General features: G+C 35.1%; 1 protein-coding gene across 1 annotated transcript in view; it reads left to right on the forward strand.

Annotated features, from left to right (window-relative positions):
- The window catches only part of LOC121374204 (short transient receptor potential channel 4-like), a 69586-nt gene that overhangs the window by 27369 nt on the left and 16789 nt on the right, over window positions 1-25428 (forward strand). The window contains exons 4-10 of the mRNA XM_041501190.1: window positions 4941-5090; window positions 5817-5956; window positions 15775-16124; window positions 21016-21217; window positions 22840-23034; window positions 24107-24148; window positions 25116-25305. Of these exons, the coding sequence (XP_041357124.1) occupies window positions 4941-5090; window positions 5817-5956; window positions 15775-16124; window positions 21016-21217; window positions 22840-23034; window positions 24107-24148; window positions 25116-25305 (1269 nt within the window). The remainder of the gene's footprint in view (window positions 1-4940; window positions 5091-5816; window positions 5957-15774; window positions 16125-21015; window positions 21218-22839; window positions 23035-24106; window positions 24149-25115; window positions 25306-25428) is intronic.

Genomic DNA, 25428 nt, shown 5'->3' on the forward strand with positions numbered 1-25428 from the left:
GCATAACCTGACCTGACCTTTCAGGCAAGCTAGTACAACTTGAGTTGGTGGGTTGTTGCCTACCATTACTAGGTCACTGTGACCTATTTTCATCCATATTAATTCATCAAACATTGCTTGCAAGTACAACATGAGATGGCAGTGACTGTTGCATGCCATTACTAAGTCACTAGTTGCGACCTATTTTTCATTGATTGCTGTACATTTAAGAAAATTCTTGTCCTGGCCATATCTTCCTTTTACATGTAGTTAGTACACTGTAATTCATACAGGACCATCAAATATTGCATATAAAACTGTTCCCTTTCTAATAAAGAACAGTAACTTCATTAGTCAGACAGCAGCACCTTCCCCAGAGCGCACAGTATCATCAGTAGTTGGTCCAAATCAAACTGTTATTCCATCTCATTGGACAAATTTGACATAATTATAATCCAGTCATGCACACAAATCGCATATAATATGTGTGCTTCACTATCAAACTACTGACTGACATATCATATACCTCACTGGTTCTCCTATTTGGTGTAAAACAAATAAGTCTTCATGCAGTTATTTCATCTGATCAGAATACCACTAATAAATACCCAAACCATCCCTACACCCTGTATCATCCTTTGTTTGACAACCAATATAGCCAGTTTGTATTTGTTGTGCTGGGGTGTTGTTAAACATTTGTTAATTCATTCGTTCATTTGTCCCTAACCTTATACCCTACCCCACCAGACAAGTTATATTATTTGTCATATATTTAAAACAAATTGTCATGTCATGGTTATATTATTTATAAAGTACCTTATATAGTGGTCTAGAGATTTTCAAATTGGAATTTTACTTCTGAATTCAAACACACACACACACACACACACACACACACACACAAGTACGTAAAACAAGAAAACACAAAAACAGCCCTCCTCTTTAAAACAATAGTCTGTCTGCAGAAAGATTGAAATCAAAATAGTAATTAATATTTTTTTAATTTTCAGCTACAAGCAACTCATTCTGGTATATAAAACTATTTCCTGTAAAGGACTCCACCGGAACTGGTTTTTTGTATAATACTTGAATCCATTCAATGTCCTCTGTAAACAGAATATTGTAATTCATCCTGTACTATCAGGGGTAGATCAATACTTTTGAATAGTTTTTGCCTCAGTCAACAGATTTCAAGTTAATCATTGACAAACCAAATGCCTGTTTCCACAGTGTGAACATACATGTCCATTTTTTATATAACCATGCAATAGCCCATTTTTATGTCTATGTTGAGGTTTTGCAAAAGCAATTCATTCTAGTTTGTATAAAGTTCTATTTTCTATAAAAGACTGCAATGCAAGTCTGTTCCTCTATTTAATACGTTAATCCAATCAACCTCCTCTGTAAACAGAATATTGTGTTTCAACCTGTACCATATTATGAGCAGATCAATATACGTTTGAATAGTTTTTGTATCATAGAGATATGTTAATCATTGACGTCATGCCAAATTCCTGTTTCCACAAAGTGTGAACATTTGAGTAAATCTGGGTTTTCACCATCACATATATACCCAATATATAGCCCATTTGTACGTCTGTGTTGAGGTTTTGCAGCTATACAAGCAATTCATTCTAGTCAGTATAAAGTTCTATTTCCTATAAAAGACTCCAATCAATGCGAGTCTGTTCCTCTATTTAATATGTTAATCGCATCAACCTCCCCTGTAAACAGAATATTGTGTTTCAACATGTACCATATTATGAGCAGATCAATATACATTTGAATAGTTTTTGTCTCATAGAGATATGTTAATCACTGACATGCCAAATTCCTGTTTCCAGAAAATGTGAACAGTTGAGTAATTCTGGATTTCCACCATCACATATATACCCAATATATAGACCATTTGTATGTCTGTGTTGAGGTTTTGCAGCTATAAGCAATTCATTGTGGTCTATATAAAGTTCTATAAAATACTCCAACGCAACTCGATCTGTTCTTCTATATCTAATACGTTAATCCAATGAACCTAGCTCCCCTGTAAAGAGAATATTGTGTTTCAACCTGCACCGTATTATAAGCAGATCAATATATGTTTGAATAGTTTTTGTCTCCTACAGATTTCATGCCAAATTCCTATTTCCACAAAAGTGTGAACAACCGAGTGAATCTGGGTTTCCACCATCACCACCCAATAGCCCATTTTTATGTCTGTTTTGAGGTGTTGTTCAATAGTCTTTCCATCACTCCGCACACCATTTAAGTTGACCCAGCTAATTAAACCAGCACATATAAGGCTTTACCCATTTAAATGAATAACACATTTCTCCATATTTCACACTGCTTGAACACATACAACTGTGTTGATTAATTTCCTCATTCCCGATGTCCGTCCATTTACAACTTAGTATTGTCGGTTTGACTGAATAACAAATACGATGTTATGGACATGGTCAAGCTATAATTTTGCAGCTAATCAATATTTGGGAGTTAAGTGTCCAGTGTGAGTTGGGCACATGGACTAGTAAACATGGTTATTGCATGTGGCCAATTATATTTGATGTGTCCGAAGGAAGGAATTAATTAGCAAAACTATTTACCGATGACTAGCTGGATCTAAAATCCCCGACAGGTTGCCATAGTTCACTTGCAAACATCTTCATCTGTCGGCATTAATCTTCTATGATTTATTTCGTTTAAAACATTTTTTTAATTTGTCTAAATATTCTTAAAAAATAATTTTTTTAAATATAAAAAAAGTGATTTTTTTTTAAATATTCATTAAAACTATTTGTTACAATTGTCTTGGTCATTTTTATTTGTTTTAAATTTTTTTTAAAGTAATCTTGTATGCTTTATTTTGTTAAATATATATTTTTTAATTTGTCTATAAAATTCTTTAAAAAATATGTTTTCTTTAAAATATGCTATAGAAAGTAATTTCTTTAAAGCATTATTTTAAAGTTATTTATTAAAAATATCTTGGACACTATCATCTGTTTAAATATTCTTCAACAAATTACTTGGATAAATATAGTCTGGGACACTGTTTAAATATTCTTAGATATATTGATGTACTGTATTCTAATAACTTTATTTGTTAAAATAATGTTATCATCATTTTTAATGTATATTTACAGACATATGACTTATAATTAGACATATGCAATCATTTTGACAGCATTATACCTTAAACACATTAAATTAGATTTTTCTTTATATAATAAACTGGTGTCCATGTTGACTAATTATACATAACTTCAACTGTATAATGTACTCTGAGAAAGGTCTTTATATTTCTACACATGTTCCATCTGTTAATACTAACAGAATGAAATAATTGTTTAAATCACATATTTAATATTCATGATTAAAATGGTAAACAGTAAACAATGTGGACAAAGGTATTGCCAGAAATCATTTACCATCAAAAGGTTGCTGATCTTAATTTATAATTATACATTGGTTTAAAATTCAACTAAATGTAACATTTGAAATAAGATATACCATATTCAATTTGAACAGTATAATTATATACTTTTTGTACTAATGACATTTGCGGGATCAAATAGACAATAATACTCGCAAATCTAAAAACTCCATATGGTTATGTCCATTGTAAACCGAATAGTTTTTCTACAGAACTAACTGTATATTTGGTATTTCTTGAAAAAAATACCTGCCTACAATCTAACTGTAGACCCTTGAATCATGAACTTCGGCTCTTCCAATTGCTCATGACGTCATTTTCTAATGACGTCATTAGCTTTCCGGGTGTTATATTGTCTATTTGATCCCGGAAAAAGAATGTAACTAACCAATCACAATACAGAACACACTCGCAGTCAGTTTACAATACGTATTGATAAATACTTCGAATGCAATAATCAAACTAATACCTGTATTTTTATATACACTGTACGCCACATTGTAACAGATTTGTTTGTTTCCCTGGTAACATGCACAATAATGTCAGTGCTTTAGCATTTTTGCTGTAGACAAATGAGACTAGATCATTAAAAGAAAGCAAACATAATATGCTTCAAAATCCATTGCCGTTTAAATACTGGAGTACATATGGGAATAACAAACAAAAGAAATTGATGTTTCTCTGTTATGATTATTATTATTATAGGGCCAGAACTTTATTAATGTATTATATGTTTCACCTTGATGAGTTAAAAAGCTAAAGTTTTTGTTTAACGACACTACTAGAGGACATTGGTTTATTAATTGTTGGTCTTGTACATTGTATGTCATCTTTTTTCATTTAGATATTTACCATGCATACAAATGTTTAGCAGCTGTGCAAATGTCCTATATGTTTTCTGTACAGATATAGTTAAGTGACCCATTAGCTGTTATCTATCCAAATATTTACCCAACAGCTGCATGTTTATCGATCTGTCCAACTGTTTTACTCATTAGCTATTTATCTGTTCAGACGTCTTTGCATTCTTCTGTTAATTAATTTGTCCAAATGTTTATTTACCCTTTCAGCTGTTTGTCTGTATATGTATGTATATGTTTTCTCAATCTGATATTTTTGTTTTGATATTTACTCATTCCTCTGTTTATGTAGATATTTACCAATTCATATGTACAAATCTGTCCAGATGTTTGTGTGTCCATTTATTTATTCATCATGTTTCCATAAGGCACACTTACAAATATTCATACAAATCATCTAAAATGGATTTCTAAATTTGCTTCCTTTTTCTTTTAAATAATTTTTTTTAATGAAAATCTAACATGAGTATTTGAATATATATTTTTATGACACCCAACTTATTCAGTGACAATAAAATGATGGACCCAAATGGTATATACATGTATTATGACATAAACATTTGATTCTGACCACATTTTCAGTTAGAATCTCATTATTTTCATATTGCAACATACATGTATTGTTGGTATTATTAAACAGTGTTTGACACTTTTTGTTGTTATTTCAGTTTTATTAGTGTTGGTGTCACAAAGAGTTGAGCTGCCGACATTCTACCCAGAAGAGGAGGCGAGGCGAGTGGCTGGGTCCGATGTTTCATCTGAATTACGTGGAGCACCCGCTTCAACTGTTGAAATGTTTATCTTGGCCTATGTTGCTGGTAAGTTGAAATGTTTATCTTGACTTATGTTGCTGGTATGTTGAAATGTTTATCTTGGCCTATGTTGCTGGTATGTTGAAATATTTATCTTAGCCGATGTTGCTTGGTAAGTTCAAATGTTTATCTTAATTAATGGCCTATGTTGCTGCTGATATGTTGAAATATTTATCTTAGCCTATGTTGCTGGTAAGTTGAATTTTTTTTATCTTAGCCTATGTTGCTGGTAAGTTCAAATGTTTATCTTAATTAATGGCCTATGTTGCTGATATGTTGAAATATTTATCTTAGCCGATGTTGCTGGTAAGTTGAAATGTTTATCTTAGCCTACATGTATGTTGCTGGTAAGTTGAAATGTTTATCTTAGCCTATGTTGTTAATAAGTTGAAATTTTTATCTTAGCCTATGTTGCTGGTAAGTTCAAATGTTTATCTTAATTAATGGTCTATGTTGCTGATATGTTGAAATATTTATCTTAGCCGATGTTGCTGGTAAGTTGAAATGTTTATCTTAGCCTATGTTGCTGGTAAGTTCAAATGTTTATCTTAATTAATGGCCTATGTTGCCTATGTTTAACCTAACTAAGTATGTTTGTTGTAGATTAAACAGTATAACAGGAAATGTTCCAAATGTTCAGTGTAATGACCACAGATACAATGCGGATTAATTGATATGTTTTATCCTATGTTAACTCTGTGATTTTAATTTGTGTAATGTTCTTTCTTGTAGGTTTGATGTGGACTGAGATTAAACAGCTATGGAACAGTGGAGCTAAGGAATATATCTATGATATGTGGAATATTTTAGACTTTGTCACCAACTCGTTATACGTAGCTACATTCACACTCAGGCTTATGGCCTGGGTACAGGTAATTAACAACTAGCTTTAAGACTTGATTTTATCATATAATATCTGACATTTTCAGTGCAATCAAAGTATGTGATATTTTTCAGATCACATACATGTACTTTAAAAATTTGACAACTTTGCAAATTAGATGTATATTAATTGAGGTCACGGCACTAATTGACGTATGCATTCACAGTCATGAGATAAAAACATCTCAATAGCAATTTTACACTAAAAGCTGTCCAGCGTTCGGAAAACAAAAAATGTTAAGCAGTAGTTTATTTTGATGTCAGGACATCTAAAATGACATTATTCAAGTTTGACATCATTTCCATTCAAAAAGACACCTCGCCGCATATTCTTACATCATTTGAATGTCTAGTAATGGCAGACTGGAATTAAAGTTGAGTGTACAGTTTACAAAAACAGTTTGTATTAAGCTTGAGATTATATGATAAAAAGATTATTACCCTCATGTGTGTTGGTATCATCAATATCATATCATATTATATTAGGAATAAAAATAATGTATAATGCTCGCCAGAGGCTCACATAATACAAGTTTTATTCCTAATATAATGATATTGGCGATACCAAAAAATACTCTGGTAATAAACTCTATATATTAATAATTGAAAAAGGGTGGGATGTAGCCCAGGGGTAAAATGCTTGTCAGATGTGTGTCATATCTGGGATTAATTCACGTCTGTGGGCTATATTGGACAATTTCTTCTTCCAGTTACCATGTACATGTAATTCTCCACAACTGGTTTAACAAAGATTGTAATTAGTACTATCCTGTCTATGGGATGGTTCATATAAAAGACATCTTTCTTCTAATCGAAAAGAGTAGATCATGGGGTGGTAGCAGGTTTTCTTATTATCTGTGTGATCCTCGACCATGTGTCCATATAACCATATTTTACATTGTGTTCAGTGCTAGCTCTGTTAAATAAAACATTTCTGGCTGTCTTTCTTTCTTTAATAATTGAACTAAATGTATACTATCAATTTGTCCACATGTGCTCACCATCTCAAACCCACAACTGAACTGTGAATAACTGAATCATTCAAGTTCAGATTCAACTGACTAAAAAAAAAAAATTGTTCATTGTCATATGGGGCAGGACATAGCCTAGTACTAAGGCAGCACTCATTTGATGCATTGTTTGTCTAGAATCGATCTTCATCGGTGGGCCCATTGAGCTATTTCTCATTTGAACTGGTATATCAAAGGCTGTGTCATGTGCTATCCTGTCTGTGGGATGGTGCATATAAAAGATTGCTTTGCTATATATAATGGGAAAATGTAGCTGGTTTCCTCTCTAAGACCATGTATCAAAATTGCCAAATGTTCGACATCCAAGCAAGCCAATAATTAATAAATCAATGTACTCTAGTGGTGTCAATAAACAAAAGCAAAGTTTAACTTTCATTGGCACATTCTCATTGGAAGCAGACTTTACTGTTCAACCTGGACATTCTGTCTGTAATCTTGTGTATGGTTGACCTAGATTTCATTCCACCCATCAAACTGATAAATTTATGCCATAAATTTGAAGTTTCTACAATGTAGTGTGTCTGTTTGCTCTTTCCACACATTTTTCATGTTAAAATAAGTATTTTTATTGTCTCTTCTTGGCCCATAACAAATGAGGCTGCATGGCTGTATTAATGGCAAAAAATATATATTGGCAGTAGAAATGATTGGACTTGTATCATTAAAACATGGGAATTACTTGTCTTGTGCAGACAGTAGTGTTGGAAATTAGTTCAAATTATTTCATCAATCATTGGTTATAATCGATTTGCACCAACTGATCAACGTTTGATTATAGAATTGATTAGTCTTAAAAGAACTCGAGGAGGATTTGAATTATTAGAACCATGCGCCTTTTGTCATGGGGGTGGGACGTAAACCAGTGGCTCAATACACGGCCAGTCTAGGATTGATTTCCTTCGATGGGGCCCATTGGGCTATTTTTCATTCCATCCAGTGCACCATAACTGGTATATTACAGGACATGGTATGTGCCATCCTGTCTGGGATGGTGCATATAAAAGATCCCTTACTACTAATGGAAAAATTTAGCAGGTTTTCTGTCAAAATTACCAAATGTTGACATTCAGTAGCTGATGATAAATAAATCAGTGTATGTGCTCTAGTGGTGTCATTAAACAAAAAACAAATAAACTGTTGTCATGTGGGATAGACCTTACAAATCTCTCATTTTACCGTAATACCTTAATGTATTCAGTATCTGCAACTTACCATAGTTTTGACACCCAATAGCCGATGGGGTTTTTTTTTTTTTTTTTTTTTTTTTGCTCAGTTGTCGTTAAATATTCATTCAGTATCTGGTTTTTTTTGTATGTAAACACAAATCACAGAATATTTATAGCGATTCCATTAATCTAAACGGTAAGAACAATTACGGTTAACATTTTCCCGCCACAGTCGATTATAGATTTCTGTTTATCGATCATCACATCGGTAAGGTCCAGCTGATCAATTGTTGATTATATAATCAATCATTGGAACATCACTAGTAGAGATCAAGTATATATGACCTAATTAACATTGGTATTACATGGAGATCAACAGGTCTCGAGACAATTCGTCCACCACATGTTTCATCCATTCACATTGTGTATGTCGTTTACTCAATTTAATCATCCATTCACTTCATGTATGTCATTTACTCAGTTTATAGATTTACCATTAAATAACCATTAAAATACCATTAGTATGATGTTGAATCTATTAATTCAATCCAGTTGTATAATGAAAAAAATAAAACTATATTAGCAAATGCAGGGGTGGCACAGTGTAAAAAATAGGGGTACAACTCGAAGTTGCCAGACTCCTTTCAAATTCACCTGTGAAGGACATTTTCACAGATAAAACAAATATAACCCTCACGCACACACATAAAGTAGAACGGCCATGGTCACACCGGCTGTACCATCTGCGCCACCCCTGAAATGCCACTGCTATTGAGTTCCCATTTATTGGTTGTCTTTCTATTACGGTATATATAATTCACAAAATGTTCATCTACCATGTATTTTTCTCCTAGGTTTGTGTATATATAGTTATTATCATCATAGGTATTAGATGTCATCTGTTTGGCATTTCATATAAGCTCTATATTCTGATTGTTTAGTGGCAAACAGTCTCTAAGAAAAGACATTTAACTAATCATTCAACTTCTGATTACGGTAGATTCTGATAGCAGACCTCCTTTTAACTTTGCTGGAATTTAACAGGGCAGTTAATTTCTATGTTAGAATTAATTCTGTTATTTTTCCCATCTCAACTGTGCTCTATAACTGGTATACCGGCCTCGGTGGCGTCATGGCAGGCCATCGGTCTACAGGCTGGTAGGTACTGGGTTCGGATCCCAGTCGAGGCATGGGATTTTTAATCCAGATACCGACTCCAAACCCTGAGTGAGTGCTCCGCAAGGCTCAATGGGTAGGTGTAAACCACTTGCACTGACCAGTGATCCATAACTGGTTCAACAAAGGCTATGGTTTGTGCTATCCTGTCTGTGGGAAGTGCAAATAAAAGATCCCTTGCTGCCTGTCGTAAAAAGAGTAGCCTATGTGGTGACAGCGGGTTTCCTCTAAAACACAGTGTCAGAATGACCATATGTTTGACGTCCAATAGCCGATGATAAGATAAAAAATCAATGTGCTCCAGTGGCGTCGTTAAATAAAAAAAAAAACCCATAACTGGTATATTAAGGACTGTGGTATATGTTCTGTACTGTCTGTGGCAAAATGCAGGTAAAACATAACATGCTACTAATGAAAAATGTATCATGTTTCCTCTAAAGACGTATCAGATTATCAAATATTTGACAAATGATGAACTGATTATTGTACTCTAGTCATGTCATTAAACAAAACAAATTATTATCCTGTTTAATGTCAGTATTAATTGTATAAAACTATTATAGCAAGGGAATCATGTAACTTATAATTAAGTTTGTTGTAAGTACAAACACTTGCAGTATAATTTTACAAAAAAAGAGTTAGAATTATCTACCCTTTATAGCCCTGCTATACAGATGTTAGCTTGTAACCTGGAGTCGGCAAAAAAATTAATTGAAACTGCATTTCTGTATTTTATATTAATTTTATGACAGCCTGTTTCCTAAACCAAACTATTATTAAGTTATATCAAAGGGATTGGTGGTGTGATGCCTTTTGCTGAATGGTGTGGTGCCTTCTGCTGAATGGTGGTGCCTTCTGCTGAATGATGTGATGCCTTCTGCCGATTGGTGTGATGCCTTCTGCCGAATGGTGTGATGCCTTCTGCCGAATGGTGTGATGCCTTCTGCCGAATGGTGTGATGCCGTCTGCTGAATGGTGTGATGCCGTCTGCTGATTGGTGTGATGCCTTCTGCCGAATGGTGTGATGCCTTCTGCCGATTGGTGTGATGCCTTCTGCCGAATGGTGTGATGCCGTCTGCTGAATGGTGGTGCCTTCTACTGAATGGTGTGATGCCTTCTGCTGAATGGTGTGATGCCTTCTGCTGAATGGTGGTGCCTTCTGCTGTATGATGTGATGCCTTCTGCTGAATGGTGTGATGCCTTCTGCTGAATGGTGTGATGCCTTCTGCTGAATGGTGTGATGCCTTCTGCTGAATGTATTTGGACACAATCTTTGAATTATCAATGGAGGGAAGGTGGTGGCGGTGCTTGAAGGGGTATAAATCTTGAATAATCATCAGCATGAAGATGGAAGTCTGCAATTTACATAGGAATCTAACTGAGGGATGCTCCCCTATTAGCTTTTTAATTGTAAATTGTGAAAAAAGGTGTATTTTAGAACATAAATAATTTCCTTCATCAGCGGAGCAGATAATTTTGTCATACTCATATACTACGAAAGTTTCGAGCATTTCTGTCCCGGGTCCTGTCTCTGGATAACCAGGGGCTTGACTTGGGACAGAACTGAATTTGGTTACTACATTAGTTGTTTTATTTAGCTCAACATGATTACATTTTGTCTTGATTTACAGTGGGCAGGGTGCACCTTTTGTTATTCTGTTATTCTTTATTGCTTTTATGATCTTGCCCCAGTAGAAATGTTATTTATGGAAACCTCTCTGAGATAAAGAAACAAATTGCTTCAAAGAGATTTTATCTAAACATTACATTTTAGAATTATTGCATTTAAATGCACAGTGCATAACTATCAAGAACATTATCATGATTAGCATTAACATCTAGGCCAAATAATAATGTTTAATCCACAGTAGTTTCCTCGATGCTTAAAACACAAAATCCCAATCACTATACATGGGCATTATTGGACCGTGTACCACATATATCTTCATCAGCAAATTACTACCATAGGCTGTCCACCTGGCTCACTCAATTTGCTTCACTGCCAACAGGCATATATGACTTCTATATCAGATGACCAAAATGCCATCGGTAAATGACAAAAAGATCAGGGTTAACATCTATTAATTAAAAATCCATACTGGAAACACACTTAAGTCCCAGACAGTTCCTTCCCTTTTTAGAAGCAGCAGACTTTGTTTAATGGAGAAAGTGTGTTTGTTTAGCTGAGTGTATATGATATGTCATTTCCATTAATTGATATGATCATGTGGCCAGCAATGGTGTTTCTGATATCTGAGGATCTTCTGTGTGAAGGCTTGCAGTCGGCGACAATCTCCCACTAGCTGGTCCAGGGCGGAATGGGGCTCAGTGACCGGACCTCGGTGGTGCCGTGGTTAAGCCATCGGACATGAGGCTGGTATGTACAGGGTTCGCAGCCTGGTACCAGCTCCCACCCAGAACGAGTTTTAACGACTCAATGGGTAGGTGTAAGACCACTACACCCTCTTCTTTTTCACTAGCTACTAACAACTAACCCACTGTCCTGGACAGACAGCCCTGATAGCTGAGGCATGTTCCCAGGACAACATGCTTGAAGCTTAATTGGATATAAGCTCGAAAACAAGTTGAAATGAAATGAAATCTGCTATCTGAGAATCTTCTGTGGGAAGGTGTGCAGTGACAGTCTCCAACTAGCTGGTCCAGGGTGGAATGGGGCTTAGTGGTATAAGAAGGAAGGAAGGAAAAGGTTTATTTAACGACGCACTCAACACATTTTATTTACAGTCATATGGCATCGGACATATGGTTAAGAACCACACAGATACTGAGGAATAAAATCCACTGTCGCCACTTCATGGGCTACTCATTTCGATTAGCAGCAAGGGATCTTTTATATGCACCATCCCATAGACAGGATAGCACTTACCACAGCCTTTGATGTACTAGTCATGGTGCACTGGCTTGAGCATTGGTGAGAGTGCTCATCTGAAGTACGATGGGTCACAGGATTGATTGTCCTCAGTGTCCTGCGGCCATTTTTACAAAGCTATCTTAGTGATACAATATTTTAAGCCATCGTAGACTATGGCGACTGACATAGTGATGCCATAGCTAGCTAGTCTATGAGGGTTTTATGATGTCATAACGATAAGATATAGCTTCAAAAGTCTGTAGCCAGGTCAATGTCTGGGTCAGTCATACAAATTTCATATACACCACCTGTTGTATATTAGTTGCTAAATTATGTCATTTTGGTTAGCAATGTTATCATCCTCCCTGTATGGTCTTTGCTTTGTGCACATTCCCATGTCTCAGTCGACTATGTTGGAATTAATAGGGACATTTTACTTTAATTCAAAAATACAACACATTTTTTCTGCATATCATTTTTACAAAACTCATGAACTTCTCGTGGTATCTGATGTGATTTTCGTTTGGTCAGATGCCATGAGAAGTTCACTTGCTTAGTAAAAATGATATTCATTTGAAAGTGAGTGTTGTATTCTGTATTTCCCATCTCAACCAGTGCTGCATGACTGATACATAAAAGACCATACTAAGTATGTCCATTGAAAGTGCTTGTATGATGGCAGCACAATTTCTCTCTTTTTGGAGGGCAAGATGTAGCCCAGTGGTAAAGCGCTCGCTTGATATGCAGTCGGTCTTGGATTGATCCCCATCAGTGGGCCCCATTGGGCTATCTCTCATTCCAGCCAGTGCACCACGACTGGTATATGAAAGGCCGTGGAATGTGCTATTCTGTCTGTGGGATGGTGCATATAAAAGATCCCTTGCTACTGATGAAACCAAAATATAGCAGGTTTCCTCTCTAAGACTACAGGTCAAAATTAACAAATGTTTGACATCCAATAGCTGATGATTAATATATTAATGTGTTCTAGTGATGTTAAACAAAACAAAAAAAACTGTTTCTCTCTTTCTCTGTATTGACCAAATGTTGATAGACACCAAATAGACACCAAAAATGTGGTTAAAATGTGCTGAGTTATCATTTAATGAATATTACTGTGTATACCAACCAACGCCTGGTACACCAAAGGCCATATTAATTAAGATTGTACTGTTCTGTCTGTTGGAAAGAACTTGTATGTTGGCAGTGGGTTTCTTCTCATTATCTCTGGTTAAAATGTGCCGAGTTGTCATTTAAGGAATATTACTTTTCATCCCAATAAGTGCCTCACGACTGGTACATCAAAGGTCATGGTGTGTACTGACTTGTCTGTGGGAAAGTGCACATAAAAGATCACTTGCTACATTATCAGTAGGAAAAGCCTATACAGTGGCAGCAGGTTTTCTCTTTCTTTCTCTCGAGATATTAATGTCAAAATAGTACCAAATAAGCCATAAGGTGGGACAGCCCAGTGAAAAAGTGCTAATCTGATGCAGGTTTGATCTGGATTCTATCCCTGTTGGTGAGCCCATTGAGCTATTTCCCATTCCAGCCAGTGCTCCACAACTGGTGTAACAAATGCTGTGGTTTCTACGATCTTGTACTGCTAATCAAAATGTACAGCCCATGAAGTAGTGGCAACTGAGATTTTCCCTCTCTAATTAGCTCTGTGGTCCATAACCATATATGTTAGATGCCATATAACTATAATCGAAATGTGTTGACTGCGTCATAAAATAAAACAATTTCTTCCTTCCATTCCTTCCTTCCAAATGGCCATATAGTATAAAATATGCTACGATGTCATTAAACAAATATTCCTTTCCTTTACCATTAGCTTGCCATGAACGATGGCGTCAAGATTTCCTCTTGATGAGCGAGTCGCATTATGTTGATGCTCACAGCAGATCCCTTGCTGCACTGACATGATGGAAGTGACAGTTCCATGCCAATAAAACTTACCGTGAAGATAGAATTGTCTGCAAACAACCTTTCACATGGGAGAACCTATATATGCCAATTAGTATACAAGTACAAATATTGACTGCTCGGGCAAACTGTTGTGGCTATATCACGGGCTGAGGGCATCTCGGTTCATTGGTCTTGGTTTCAGGACCGTGATTGTTTTATTGGTCTGTTGTGCATGAAGGATATGTGCAACGTATTTATAACAGGGTAGAACAATGTGCAATAAAGATGAAACCATAATATATATGTGTTGTAAAGCAGTGAATATATGGCTCTCGGGCCCAACCTATATATTTACTGCCTATGGTCTGGGGACAATAAATCTTTAAAAAAGAAAGAAAAAAAAAGAAGATGAAAACCATATCATCATGTCTACTCACATAATCACTCACATTACATGTATATGTATAATATATATTTGCATTCTATCATTGTTTTGTGCCATGAAATCATATTCGATCACACTTTGTTATTTTGTCTGAATGCGTGAATACACTGATTCTCTTAATGTGCGTATCATGGTATGATGGGATATGTGTCTGTGTATGTGTGTTTTAATCATAGCTAACGTATTAATGTCAAGTTTGATTTATGACCAGTCACAAGATGGTCTCTTGTGGAACTATATAGCAAAAGCTTTGTCAGCTGGCCTTGAATCTGTTAGAGGAGGTAATCCATAATTTTATCAAATTTCTTCAGTTGCCATAGTGAATATATATATTTATATATTAACACACAAATTGTCCTTGTGGAATAGAAATATATGAAAAATTAAAGGTTTTAGTCTGTAGCTGTGGATGCTTTAAAATAATAATATTTTTAATGATTTTTTTAACACATTAATTTTTAACATGGTTTGAAGTCATTGCTAAAATGTAATAGTAATTTTAACATTAAATTGTCATTTGTAACTAGCATTCACTTGATCGACCCGTGTCATTAGGCCCATTGAGCTATTTCTCATTCCAGCCAGTGCACCACGACTGGTATATCAAAGGCCATGGTATGTGCTATTCTGTCTGTGGGATGGTGCATATAATAGATCCCTTGCTGCTAATAGGAAAAATTTAGCAGGTTTTCTCTGTAACAAAAAAAAATCTAAATTACCAAATATTTAATATCCAGTAGCCGATGATTAATAAACTCTAGTAGTATTGTTAAACAAAACAAACTTTTTTGTAACAGTGGCTTAATTTGTAACACAATATATTGTAACAATGTAACATTGATTTATAGCAATGATATAACAGTAATTTCTAATTATAATGCTGTGTAACATAATGGTTTATAACTTACATATATAACACAGGCCTTAGAAAAGTGTGAGAACAATTCTTTTGTTCATGCGTTGCTCACACAAATTTAATGTTGCGTAACCTATTTTTTGTTTGCGCAGAATTTGGAGCACCATTTATACCATGGAAATAGCGGGTTACGCAAAATAAAAAATGGGTTACCTGGATTTATTTCTTCGTAAAAAGGTAAATGGGTCACACAGATTTTCAATTCTCACAGGCCTGTAACATAATGGTTTATATATAGATATATATCTCATACTGGCGGTTAGTAACACAGTGGTGTGACTCATTTTTCAGGTTAAGCATGAGCGGGACCGAGAGGACCCACGGGCCGAACTACAGAGAAAGGACTGGGACGCGTACGACCCAAACCTCATCTCGGAGGCGCTGTTTGCCGCAGCCAATATCTTCAGTTCTCTCAAGCTGATCTACATATTCACGGTGAATCCCCACTTGGGGCCGCTGCAGATCTCCCTGGGCAGGATGATAATGGACATAATGAAGTTTGGCTGCGTCTATCTCATCGTGCTCGTTTCCTTCGCGTCAGGGCTCAATCATCTCTACTGGTACTATGCAACTGTACGCAAGGACGAGTGTGAAGCGGGAACCGAGGAGTCGTGTGAGAGAAAATACAAGAGTTTTGCAAAGTATGTACCGGCCCATGCAGGAGCTAGATGTTAAAGGTGTTATCTCAAAGTTGCATACTTAATAGTGGCTTCCTGCCAAAATTATTCATAACTTTTGCTTTGAAATGTAAATATTACAAGAGTTTTGCAAAGTATGTATCAATGCCTACAGGCTAGATGTTAAAGGTGATATCTCAAAGTTGCATAATGGTGGATTCCTGCCAAAATTATTCATAACCTTTTCTTTGAAATGTAAACATTACAAGAGTTTTGCAAAGTGTGTACCTACATTGCAGGAGCTAGATGTTAAAGGTGTTTTTTCAAAGTTGAATAATTAATACAATGTAGTGGCTTCCTGCCAAAATTATTCATAACTTTTGCTTTGAAATGTAAATATTACAAAAGTTTTGCAAAGTATGTACCCATGCCTACAGGCTTGATGTTAAAGGTGCTATCTCATATTTGTATAATGGTGGATTTCTGCTAAATTTATTCAGTAACATTTGCTTTGAAATCTAAATAATACAAGAGTTTTGTAAAGTATGTACCCATGCAGAAGCTAGATGTTAACGGTTTTATCTCGAAGTTGCATAATTAATAGTGGCTTCCTGTCAAAATTATTCATAACTTTTGCTTTGAAATGTAAATATTACAAGAGTTTTGCAAAGTATGTACCCATGCAGGAGCTAGATGTAAAAGGCATTATCTCAAAGTTGTATAATGGCGGATTCCCGCCTAAATTATTCTGCTTTGAAACATTACAAGAGTTTTGCAAAGTATCTACCCATGCAGCCATAATGGTAAAGTTGCTATCTTGATGCTGTAACAATGGTGGATTCAAACCAAAATGATTGATTAACTTTGGCTTTGAAATGTAAACATTACAAGAGTTTTGCAAAGTATGTACCCATGCCTACAGGCTAGATGTTAAAGGTGCTATCTCAAAGTTGCATAATGGCAGCTTTCCATCAAAATTATTCCGTAACTTTTGCGTTGAAATCTAAACATTATGCCATCAACTTTGTATTATGCCCATAAAAAAATTTACTACAAAATAATTTAATATAATGGAATTGTTTTAATTGGATAATCTTTAGAGGATAACAAGAATTGAGTGTGTTCAGTTGAATGAACACTCTGTAAAGTTATATGCCAGGAGGATGCATGTTGCTGACAAGGTTGCTGTCTGTGCAAGTCATCTGCCCTTGACAGCTTTATCTAGTTGATTGCCAGATGTTGTGGATTCTCCAATTTAATAAGATTTAATAGGACAGGAATCTGTTCATATTGTCAGAGACAGTCATTGTTTGCACCCTTGTTTTGGCTTTATAAACAATAAATATAACATATCCATTGGTAATGTTTTGATATGATATATTTGACAAAAAGTGATTTTTATTTCTTTCATCATTTAAAACTTAAACTTACTATTTTCTCCTGAATTATAAAAAATAAAAACGGACCGACCTGTGAACAGCTGTGTCTGCTCATTATAGAATTTTGACAGCGGTCAAGGTTAGTAAAATAGTTTTGTTTTAATGTGGCGACCCTTTGTTATAATACATTGAATTTAATATTCCAATGACATCACTTTACATCTTCATACAATAACAATAATTAAACTGGGTACATGATGTTTCCGTTTTGAAAATGCTGAAAAAATTCCAATGCCAAATTGCTATTGAAATTGTTTTGCGCCTGAATGTGTTTGAAGAAAATCCTGTAATTAAATTTTTTTAATATTTACGAAACATAGATGTCAGTTGAAATTACGGTGAGATCTGCTATATTTAAAACAAGGGTGCAAAAAGTGACTGTCATCGACCTTACACTTTTTACATGGTGTACATAACACATTACAATTTCAACATTACCAAGTTGTTTATGCAAAGATTATGTGTGGGATCAATTAATTTGTAATTATTTATTACAAATATAAAAATAGCAGATATATGGGTACTCCTTTAGAAATGGTACCTTAAGGCCACCTATTTTTTATTAAATGGTTTACGGATTTTTTTCCACAAAATAAAAATAAAAGTTTTGGATCCATTTTTTTATAAATTTTTTCTGACCAATTGTTTTCTGTCGGAGGAAAAAAAAAGAAAATTTTCAAATCCAGATTATTCATCATGAACACACACACACATATATGTTGCAAATGGATTTTGTGGTTGCATGTACTTTCTCATTCACTACCATTCTGCTTCCTGGGTTTTACAGTATTTATATCTCGTTTAAATAACTAATGTGGATATATTCATGTTATTTCAAAACAATTACACTAATAAATATATAATCGGGGCGAATTGACTTACTTTTGGGGCGAAACGACTCCGTACGAATAAGATTTTAGAACGAACCAACCCTGGGTGAACGGGTCTATAAGGGCGAAACAACACAGGGTACGAAATGGTTTTAGGGCGAAACGACCCGGATTCAACAGAAATTGGTCTGCACATGTCGTAATTTTACTGCTTTGGCATTCAGGCATATAAATACTTTATTATACATAGATGCTTATTGATTTATACTTTTGATATGTATTTATGATGTTGAATTAGTTAATACAGACATACTATGATAAACTGTTCAATTCTGCTACTTGAAATTCTGATTTCGACATATAGCCGCTTTCTGCAAGTATCAATAACAACAACAAGAAGATGGTGGCCATACACCTGTGCACCCGCACATACACGGCAAAGTCAAAACGCAACGTACTTCTGAATAAATAATTTAACAAAGACAGAATATGATTTGACAAGTATAATTTTGGGAAAAATACCCTTGAATTTTTTTTTTTTTTTTTTTTTTTTGGTCAGAACAGCGGTGAAAAATAAATAAAAAATGTTTGCATTTTTATTTTTCCAGCGGGACTTTTTAATGAACTTCGGCGGATCCGTAAATCTATTAATCAAAAATGACTGGCCTAAAGAGTAACATAGCCTCTAGACCAGAGTGCACTACTGGGGCTGTTAATTATTCAGCATAATTCAGGTCACCTGGTCACATATGTAGTACAAGATAGTTCTGTTCAGGTTGACTTAAAATAAACATTCATAGGTGTTATTTTCAAAATAAGATCCTGATGTAACAAAGCTAAATAAAGTGTGTTTTTCAAATATTTTTATTTCTGTGATGAGCATTTCAACGAGAATGCATATATTAATATGCATGCCATGGTGCTTCAATGAATTGAATCATGTAGCAAAATATATTCCAACTTACTTGTGCTAAAACTGTCTAGTTCCATAAGACACTTGAAGTGGACACCACTGGTTACATATAGAATGCTTACGTATAGCACATTCAGTCCAAACCTGGTGAGATGCATTACAAAAATCAACATAAACATCAGTTTTAAAATCTATTCCTTTTTCTTTATGTAGACAATATTCCTTATTTACATTAGTGTTTTGTGTAATTTGGTTCTTATATTTATTGGTAAATAACATTCAAACAATGGTCATTTCTAATGTCCCAAGTTTTGTCCTAATCTTTTGCTAATTATTTTGGAAAATTTGAGAAATCTGGTGTGTGGTCTGTCTAAGGATATTATTTTTTTCTATGTTATTTCACACATATCGATGAAATATTTTAAAGGGAATAGAGACAAAATTGCTGTCTAATTAACTGTGTATTCAGCTGACAAAATAAAAAAAGGGTACCATTTTCAAAGGGCTCGTATGGCACTTGTAACTATGATATATAGCACCTTTAATATTTCATTTATTTATACAATTTTACAAAGTATGCATATTTGTCCAGGCTACACTGCCATGTCCTTAGATAATTTTTAATTTATATAATTTTACAAAATATGTATCTAGACTGTACATATAATTGTCACATTGTTATATTTTAATATTTATTTTATCTACACAACTTTACAAAGTATTTGCTTGATATAAGTTTATATTCACTACATACACAAAGGTTTTACAAAATACATAATATATTTAACATTCTTGATGAACAGTTGATATCTGAAAAGAACAATTGAAAAAAAAAAACCTTTAGTATTCAGTGAGAATGGCAATTTTTTCTACTTGTTACATCTTGTCTCTTAAGTATCTGATTTTTAAAAATTTATTGATTTTTTAAAATCCCACTAAACCTTTCCTTTTCCTCCTTTGAATGCCATCTCATTTCATCTCAATGTGGCAAATCCTCCTATCTTTCAGCTTCTTTTGCTGTCCATTTCCACATCCCAGTCCTTGTCTCTCCAACTGTTTGTCTTTTATGGCTATCTGTGCCACACACCTGTCATTCCCTATCAGCTTTTAGCTGTGGGCTTAGTCTGACCACTCTGGAAAGTGTTCAGTAGTTACTTCTGGCATTGTTAAAAGGTACTTGTAACTACCTATTATGCTCCCCTGCTACCGGTGGTCATTAGTTAGTGCTGTGGGTCAGAACAGCTTTATTAGCAGCAGAGGATACCAGGTGGGTGCAGGGAAGTACACAGCGACTGCACTCGTGGAGGAAGTTAAGATAGGTAAGTGATGGTGTGGACAGCTCAGAAGACAAGAGTTGGAGGAAATGAATTGTAGGAGAAATTGGAAAGCTGTTTTTTTATATTAAGATAATGAGAATGACAGGCAGATGGTAATAGATGAGAAAGACAAATGAATATGTGAGCCCACTTTGAACCACTGTCATCAGCTTGATTGTCCAGCAGCTTATCCACTAGATCACAGAGCTCACTTAATCATTGATGTTTAGATATATAGAGACTCTGCTGGTCTGTAAATGTCACTTTGCTTTATTGTTTCATACAATCTGTACTGATCTATTTACTCACTTTTGCTTCATTTTGTTTTTCAAATTTGGACTGTAGATGTTTTGTTTCATTTTGTTAGTAATATCCTATAGTCTGGACTGATGTTCTCTATTCACCTTTTTATTTCAGTTTGTTTGAAATTTCTCAGAGTTTATACTGGTCAATCTATGGCCTGGTTGATCTGGAGTCAGCTGAATTGCGACCTCGGTTTAAACATGAGTTTACAGAATTCATTGGAAAACTCATGTTCGGCACTTACAGCTGGATCGCTTTTGTGGTTCTCCTTAACATGTTAATAGCAATGATGAGCAATTCGTATCAGATAATATATGTGAGTATTACTTTTTTAATGTTAAGCAATCTTGAGCAATTTTTATCAGATAATGTAGTTTTCAACTTTAATAGCAAAGATGAGCAATTCTTATTAGCTAATGTATGGGAGTTTTAGTTTGTTCAATGTTAATAGCAATGTTGAGTCAGATAATGTATTAATGTTAGGTTTTAACATGTTAAAAGCAATGATGAGCAATTTGTTGTCAGATATGTGAGTATTACTTTTTAATATGTTAATAAAAATACATGGTAAACAATTCTTATCAGATATTATAATATCCCTTACGGAAATAAGTTATACAAACTTATAAGTGAAGTATACTTGACTTATATGCCACTTATATATGTGAATAAAGAAATGATGAGCAATTTTTATCATATAATTATGTGAGAATCGGTATTTAATATAAATAGTAGCAGTGAGTAATTTTTATCAGATAATATATGTGAATATTAGTTTTTAACATGTCAAATAGCAATGGTGAGCAATTCCTCAATGGTTGACATATGATAGCCACTAATTATTTGCTCAAGCGATGTCATTAAACAATTCATTTCATTTCAACTATTTCCGTGCTTATATCCAATTAAGGTTCAAGCACGCTGTCCTGGGTACACACCTCAGCTATCTGGGCTATCTGTCCAGGACAGTGGGTTAGTTCTTAGTTGGTTAGTGAGAGAGAAGAGGGCGTAGTGGCCTTACACCTACCCATTGAGTCCTTAAGAATTCGCTCTGGGTGGGAGCCGGTACCAGGCTGCAAATCCTGCACCTACCAGCCTGTATTCCGATGGCTTAACCACTGCGCCACCTAGGCCAGTCATTAAACAAAACAAACTTCAACAGATAATATAGGTATGGTATTAATTTTCAACATGCTAGTTATAGAAATGATGAACAGGATTTTATAAAAGAGAACAAATGAGTTGATTACCACCAGTTTTTATCACGTTTATATCCCAAGTGAAATGATGGACACTTGTTACAAGCTGTTGTAAGTAACAGTAATATTTAACATGGTATGAATTAGCAATTTTCTGATTTGGTGTACACTCAGTCTTTACATGATATTTGTTCTTGTTTCTGTTAAAATGTGACGGCTACATAATTTGGTTCAGTTTGTTGGGCTATATTTAACTAGCTAGTGCTTCTAGATATGGTAGCCCCACTCCCATGGCTAGTGATATTTAATGTTGGGCTAGTAAATAACTACTATTACCATGCCAGAGGGATAGTGAATTTTTTGGGTCAATTGTTGCAGTTTAGTCTATTTTGTAAATATAAATATCCTGCTCTCACTTCCCCCCAAATGTTAATGTTTTTAAGCTCTATCTGCCTCTAGGTGACATATCCAATTATTACTATTATTTAGTCAAATTGTATTAACTTAAAGTAAAGTTGGGCTAGTGAAATTGTAATTGTGGCTAGTAAATATTTTAAATCACTGATCCCATGGCTAGTGAATTTTAATACAAATTCCAGAGGTCCTGATTTAACACATTGTTGTATTGTATTGCTTGTATAGTTTCAGTGCTAGATGGACATTTTAATCTTTAAAATGTATGTTTTTATAGTGAGATAGACGAAGAGTGGAATTTTTAGTGTTATTTGTATGTTTTCAGAGCCAAGCTGATGAAGAATGGAAATTTGCACGTTCCAAACTGTGGATCAGCTACTTTGAGGAAAGTGGAACATTACCTCCACCTTTCAATATCATTCCCAGTCCAAAGACATTTTATTATGTTTTGTTGTGGTTCAAAAACAAACTTTGTGCCTGCTCCAAAAAACAAAAACGAAGTCGATGGCAAAGTATAAAGGTATAACATGGGTGAACCAAATCCTTGCTTTAAGGTTTTCTTCTTTGATGTAATTTCTTCCATTTATTTTATGGTAGGCCTACCTAAAGAGGAGTTCTGTATTCTGTATTCATAAAAAAATTGTTTTATTTAAATGACAGGGCTCTAATATTTAGAATAATGGTCATTTTGTTTGCCTGCCACTAAATATTGTCATGGTGGGATCTAGATCTGTCAGCTGAGTGCTTGCATTCTGTGCATGTATGGATCGTAAGATTAAAACCCCTTGATGGATCCATTTTGTGGTTTCTTCTTTCCTAGCCAGTGCCCCATGATTAGTATACTAAAAATCATGGTGTATTCTTTTCATTTCAACTTACTTTCGTGTTTATATCCATTTAAGGTTCAAGCACGCTGTCCTGGGCACACACCTCAGCTATCTGGGCTGTCTGTCCAGGACAGTGGGTTAGTTGTTAGTTGGTTAGTGGTTAGTGAGAGAGAAGAGAGTGTAGTGGCCTTACACCTACCCACTGAACCCTTAAGAACTCGCTCTGGGTTGGAGCCGGTACCGGGCTGCGAACCCTGTACCTACTAGCCTGTAGTCCGATGGCTTAACCACTGCGCCACCAAGTCATAGTATATACTGTCCTGGTTTTTCAGATCATTCCAGTTTATAGAGGATCTATAGTTTTGATGGCTTTCACTGTTCTGGTACATGTACATCAGAGCCGAGGAATCTGATTTAAGAAATATAGTATGCAAGCATATTATACACCTTTACTAGAGTCTTTACTAGTTTTAGGGGTGCTTTTTTTAATTTACAATTCTGGCCTGGTGCTTATAAAACATTTAGAGTCTAGACTCGAGACTCTAATAGAGTCTGAGACAGTAATGTCATGACAGCGCCATACAAATTGTATGTGACATCATTAGAGATTGAGTCTGGACTAGTTTTATAAGCATGGGCCCAGATGTGGTGAGATGCTGTATTTTGATTCTATTTTAATTTTTCTCAGAAACTGTGTAGTGGATCAGCATTTGTAACGATTATTGCCAAATGTCAGATCGTAATATGTTGAAAATGTACTTTCAGAAAATTGTCAAGAAAATAAATGAAAAGGAACTAAACTACCAGGTAAAATTATTTATGAATAATAAATTACATATATATGTCTGTATATGTGTACACAAGGATTTGACCAGGCTTTCTGCAGTACCAAACATAGATAGCCCCTTCCCAAATTCTCCAATTCGATGCATAAATACTTTTGTAATTATGTCTATTCAAACGATATAATTTAATAATGGTGCATTGCATCATTCATTTTCCTAAAAAAATCCAAATTATGATTAAATTGTGCTAATTTTCCAATTCCATCAGACATAGGGCCCTGACCAAAAAAAGGACCAAACCTGGAATAAATCCTTGGTATTTGTGTGTGTGCACATGTATATGATGTGTTATTAATTACAAGTATGTGTGTATACATTTATTAAACATTGAATAGTCCGTAGTGCAATAATTTACAGTAATCATTCATTCATTCATTCATTCATTCACTAATATTTATTCACCCATCCATGGGGCGAGACGTAGCCCAGCGGTAAAGCACTCACTCGATGCATGGTCGGTGTGGAATCGATCCCTTTCGAGCTATTTCTTGTTCCAGCCAATGCACCACCACTGGTATATTAAAGGCCGTGGTGTGTACTACCCTGTCTGTGGAGTGGTGCATATAAAAGATCCCTTGTTGCTAATCAAAAAGAGTAGCCCATGAAGTGGCGACAGCAGGTTTCCTCTCTAAATATCTGTGTGGTCCTTAACCATATGTCTGATGCCATATAAAAGTAAATAAAATGTGTTGAGTGCATCGTTAACTAAAACATTTCTTTCTTTTTTTTCTTTCAGCCATTCAATTTCACTCATCCTGTGATATAAGTTGCCATAATATTCATTCATTCATCTATTCATTCATCCATTCATTCATTCATTCATGTTAATCTTGTACATTTATACATGTATGTATTCAGACATTCATATTCACTCTATCAGTCCTATGATATTAACTGGACCCCTGTGTTACCCTATGTGTGTGTTGCAGGTTGTGATGCGAGATCTAGTGAAGCGCTATATCATGCAGAAACAGCGCAGCCCCGACCACGGGGATGGCGTCACCGAGGACGACATTAATGAACTGAAGCAGGACATCTCATCGTTCCGCTTTGAGCTTCTCGAGATCCTCCGCAGCAACGGGATGAAGACTCCCAACCCGAACCAGCAGAAACCGACAAGTAAGAAGATGCGATATTGGAAATCACTGGCTGGCAATACTCGCAACATCAGCTTTGACTCTGTGCACACGCTTGATCCCGACTGAAGATGCTTTCGGTGTTGTCTTGCTTTTCATTATGTAA

The sequence above is a fragment of the Gigantopelta aegis genome, chromosome 6, assembly GCF_016097555.1.
Source record: "Gigantopelta aegis isolate Gae_Host chromosome 6, Gae_host_genome, whole genome shotgun sequence".
Lineage (NCBI taxonomy): Eukaryota > Metazoa > Mollusca > Gastropoda > Neomphalida > Peltospiridae > Gigantopelta > Gigantopelta aegis.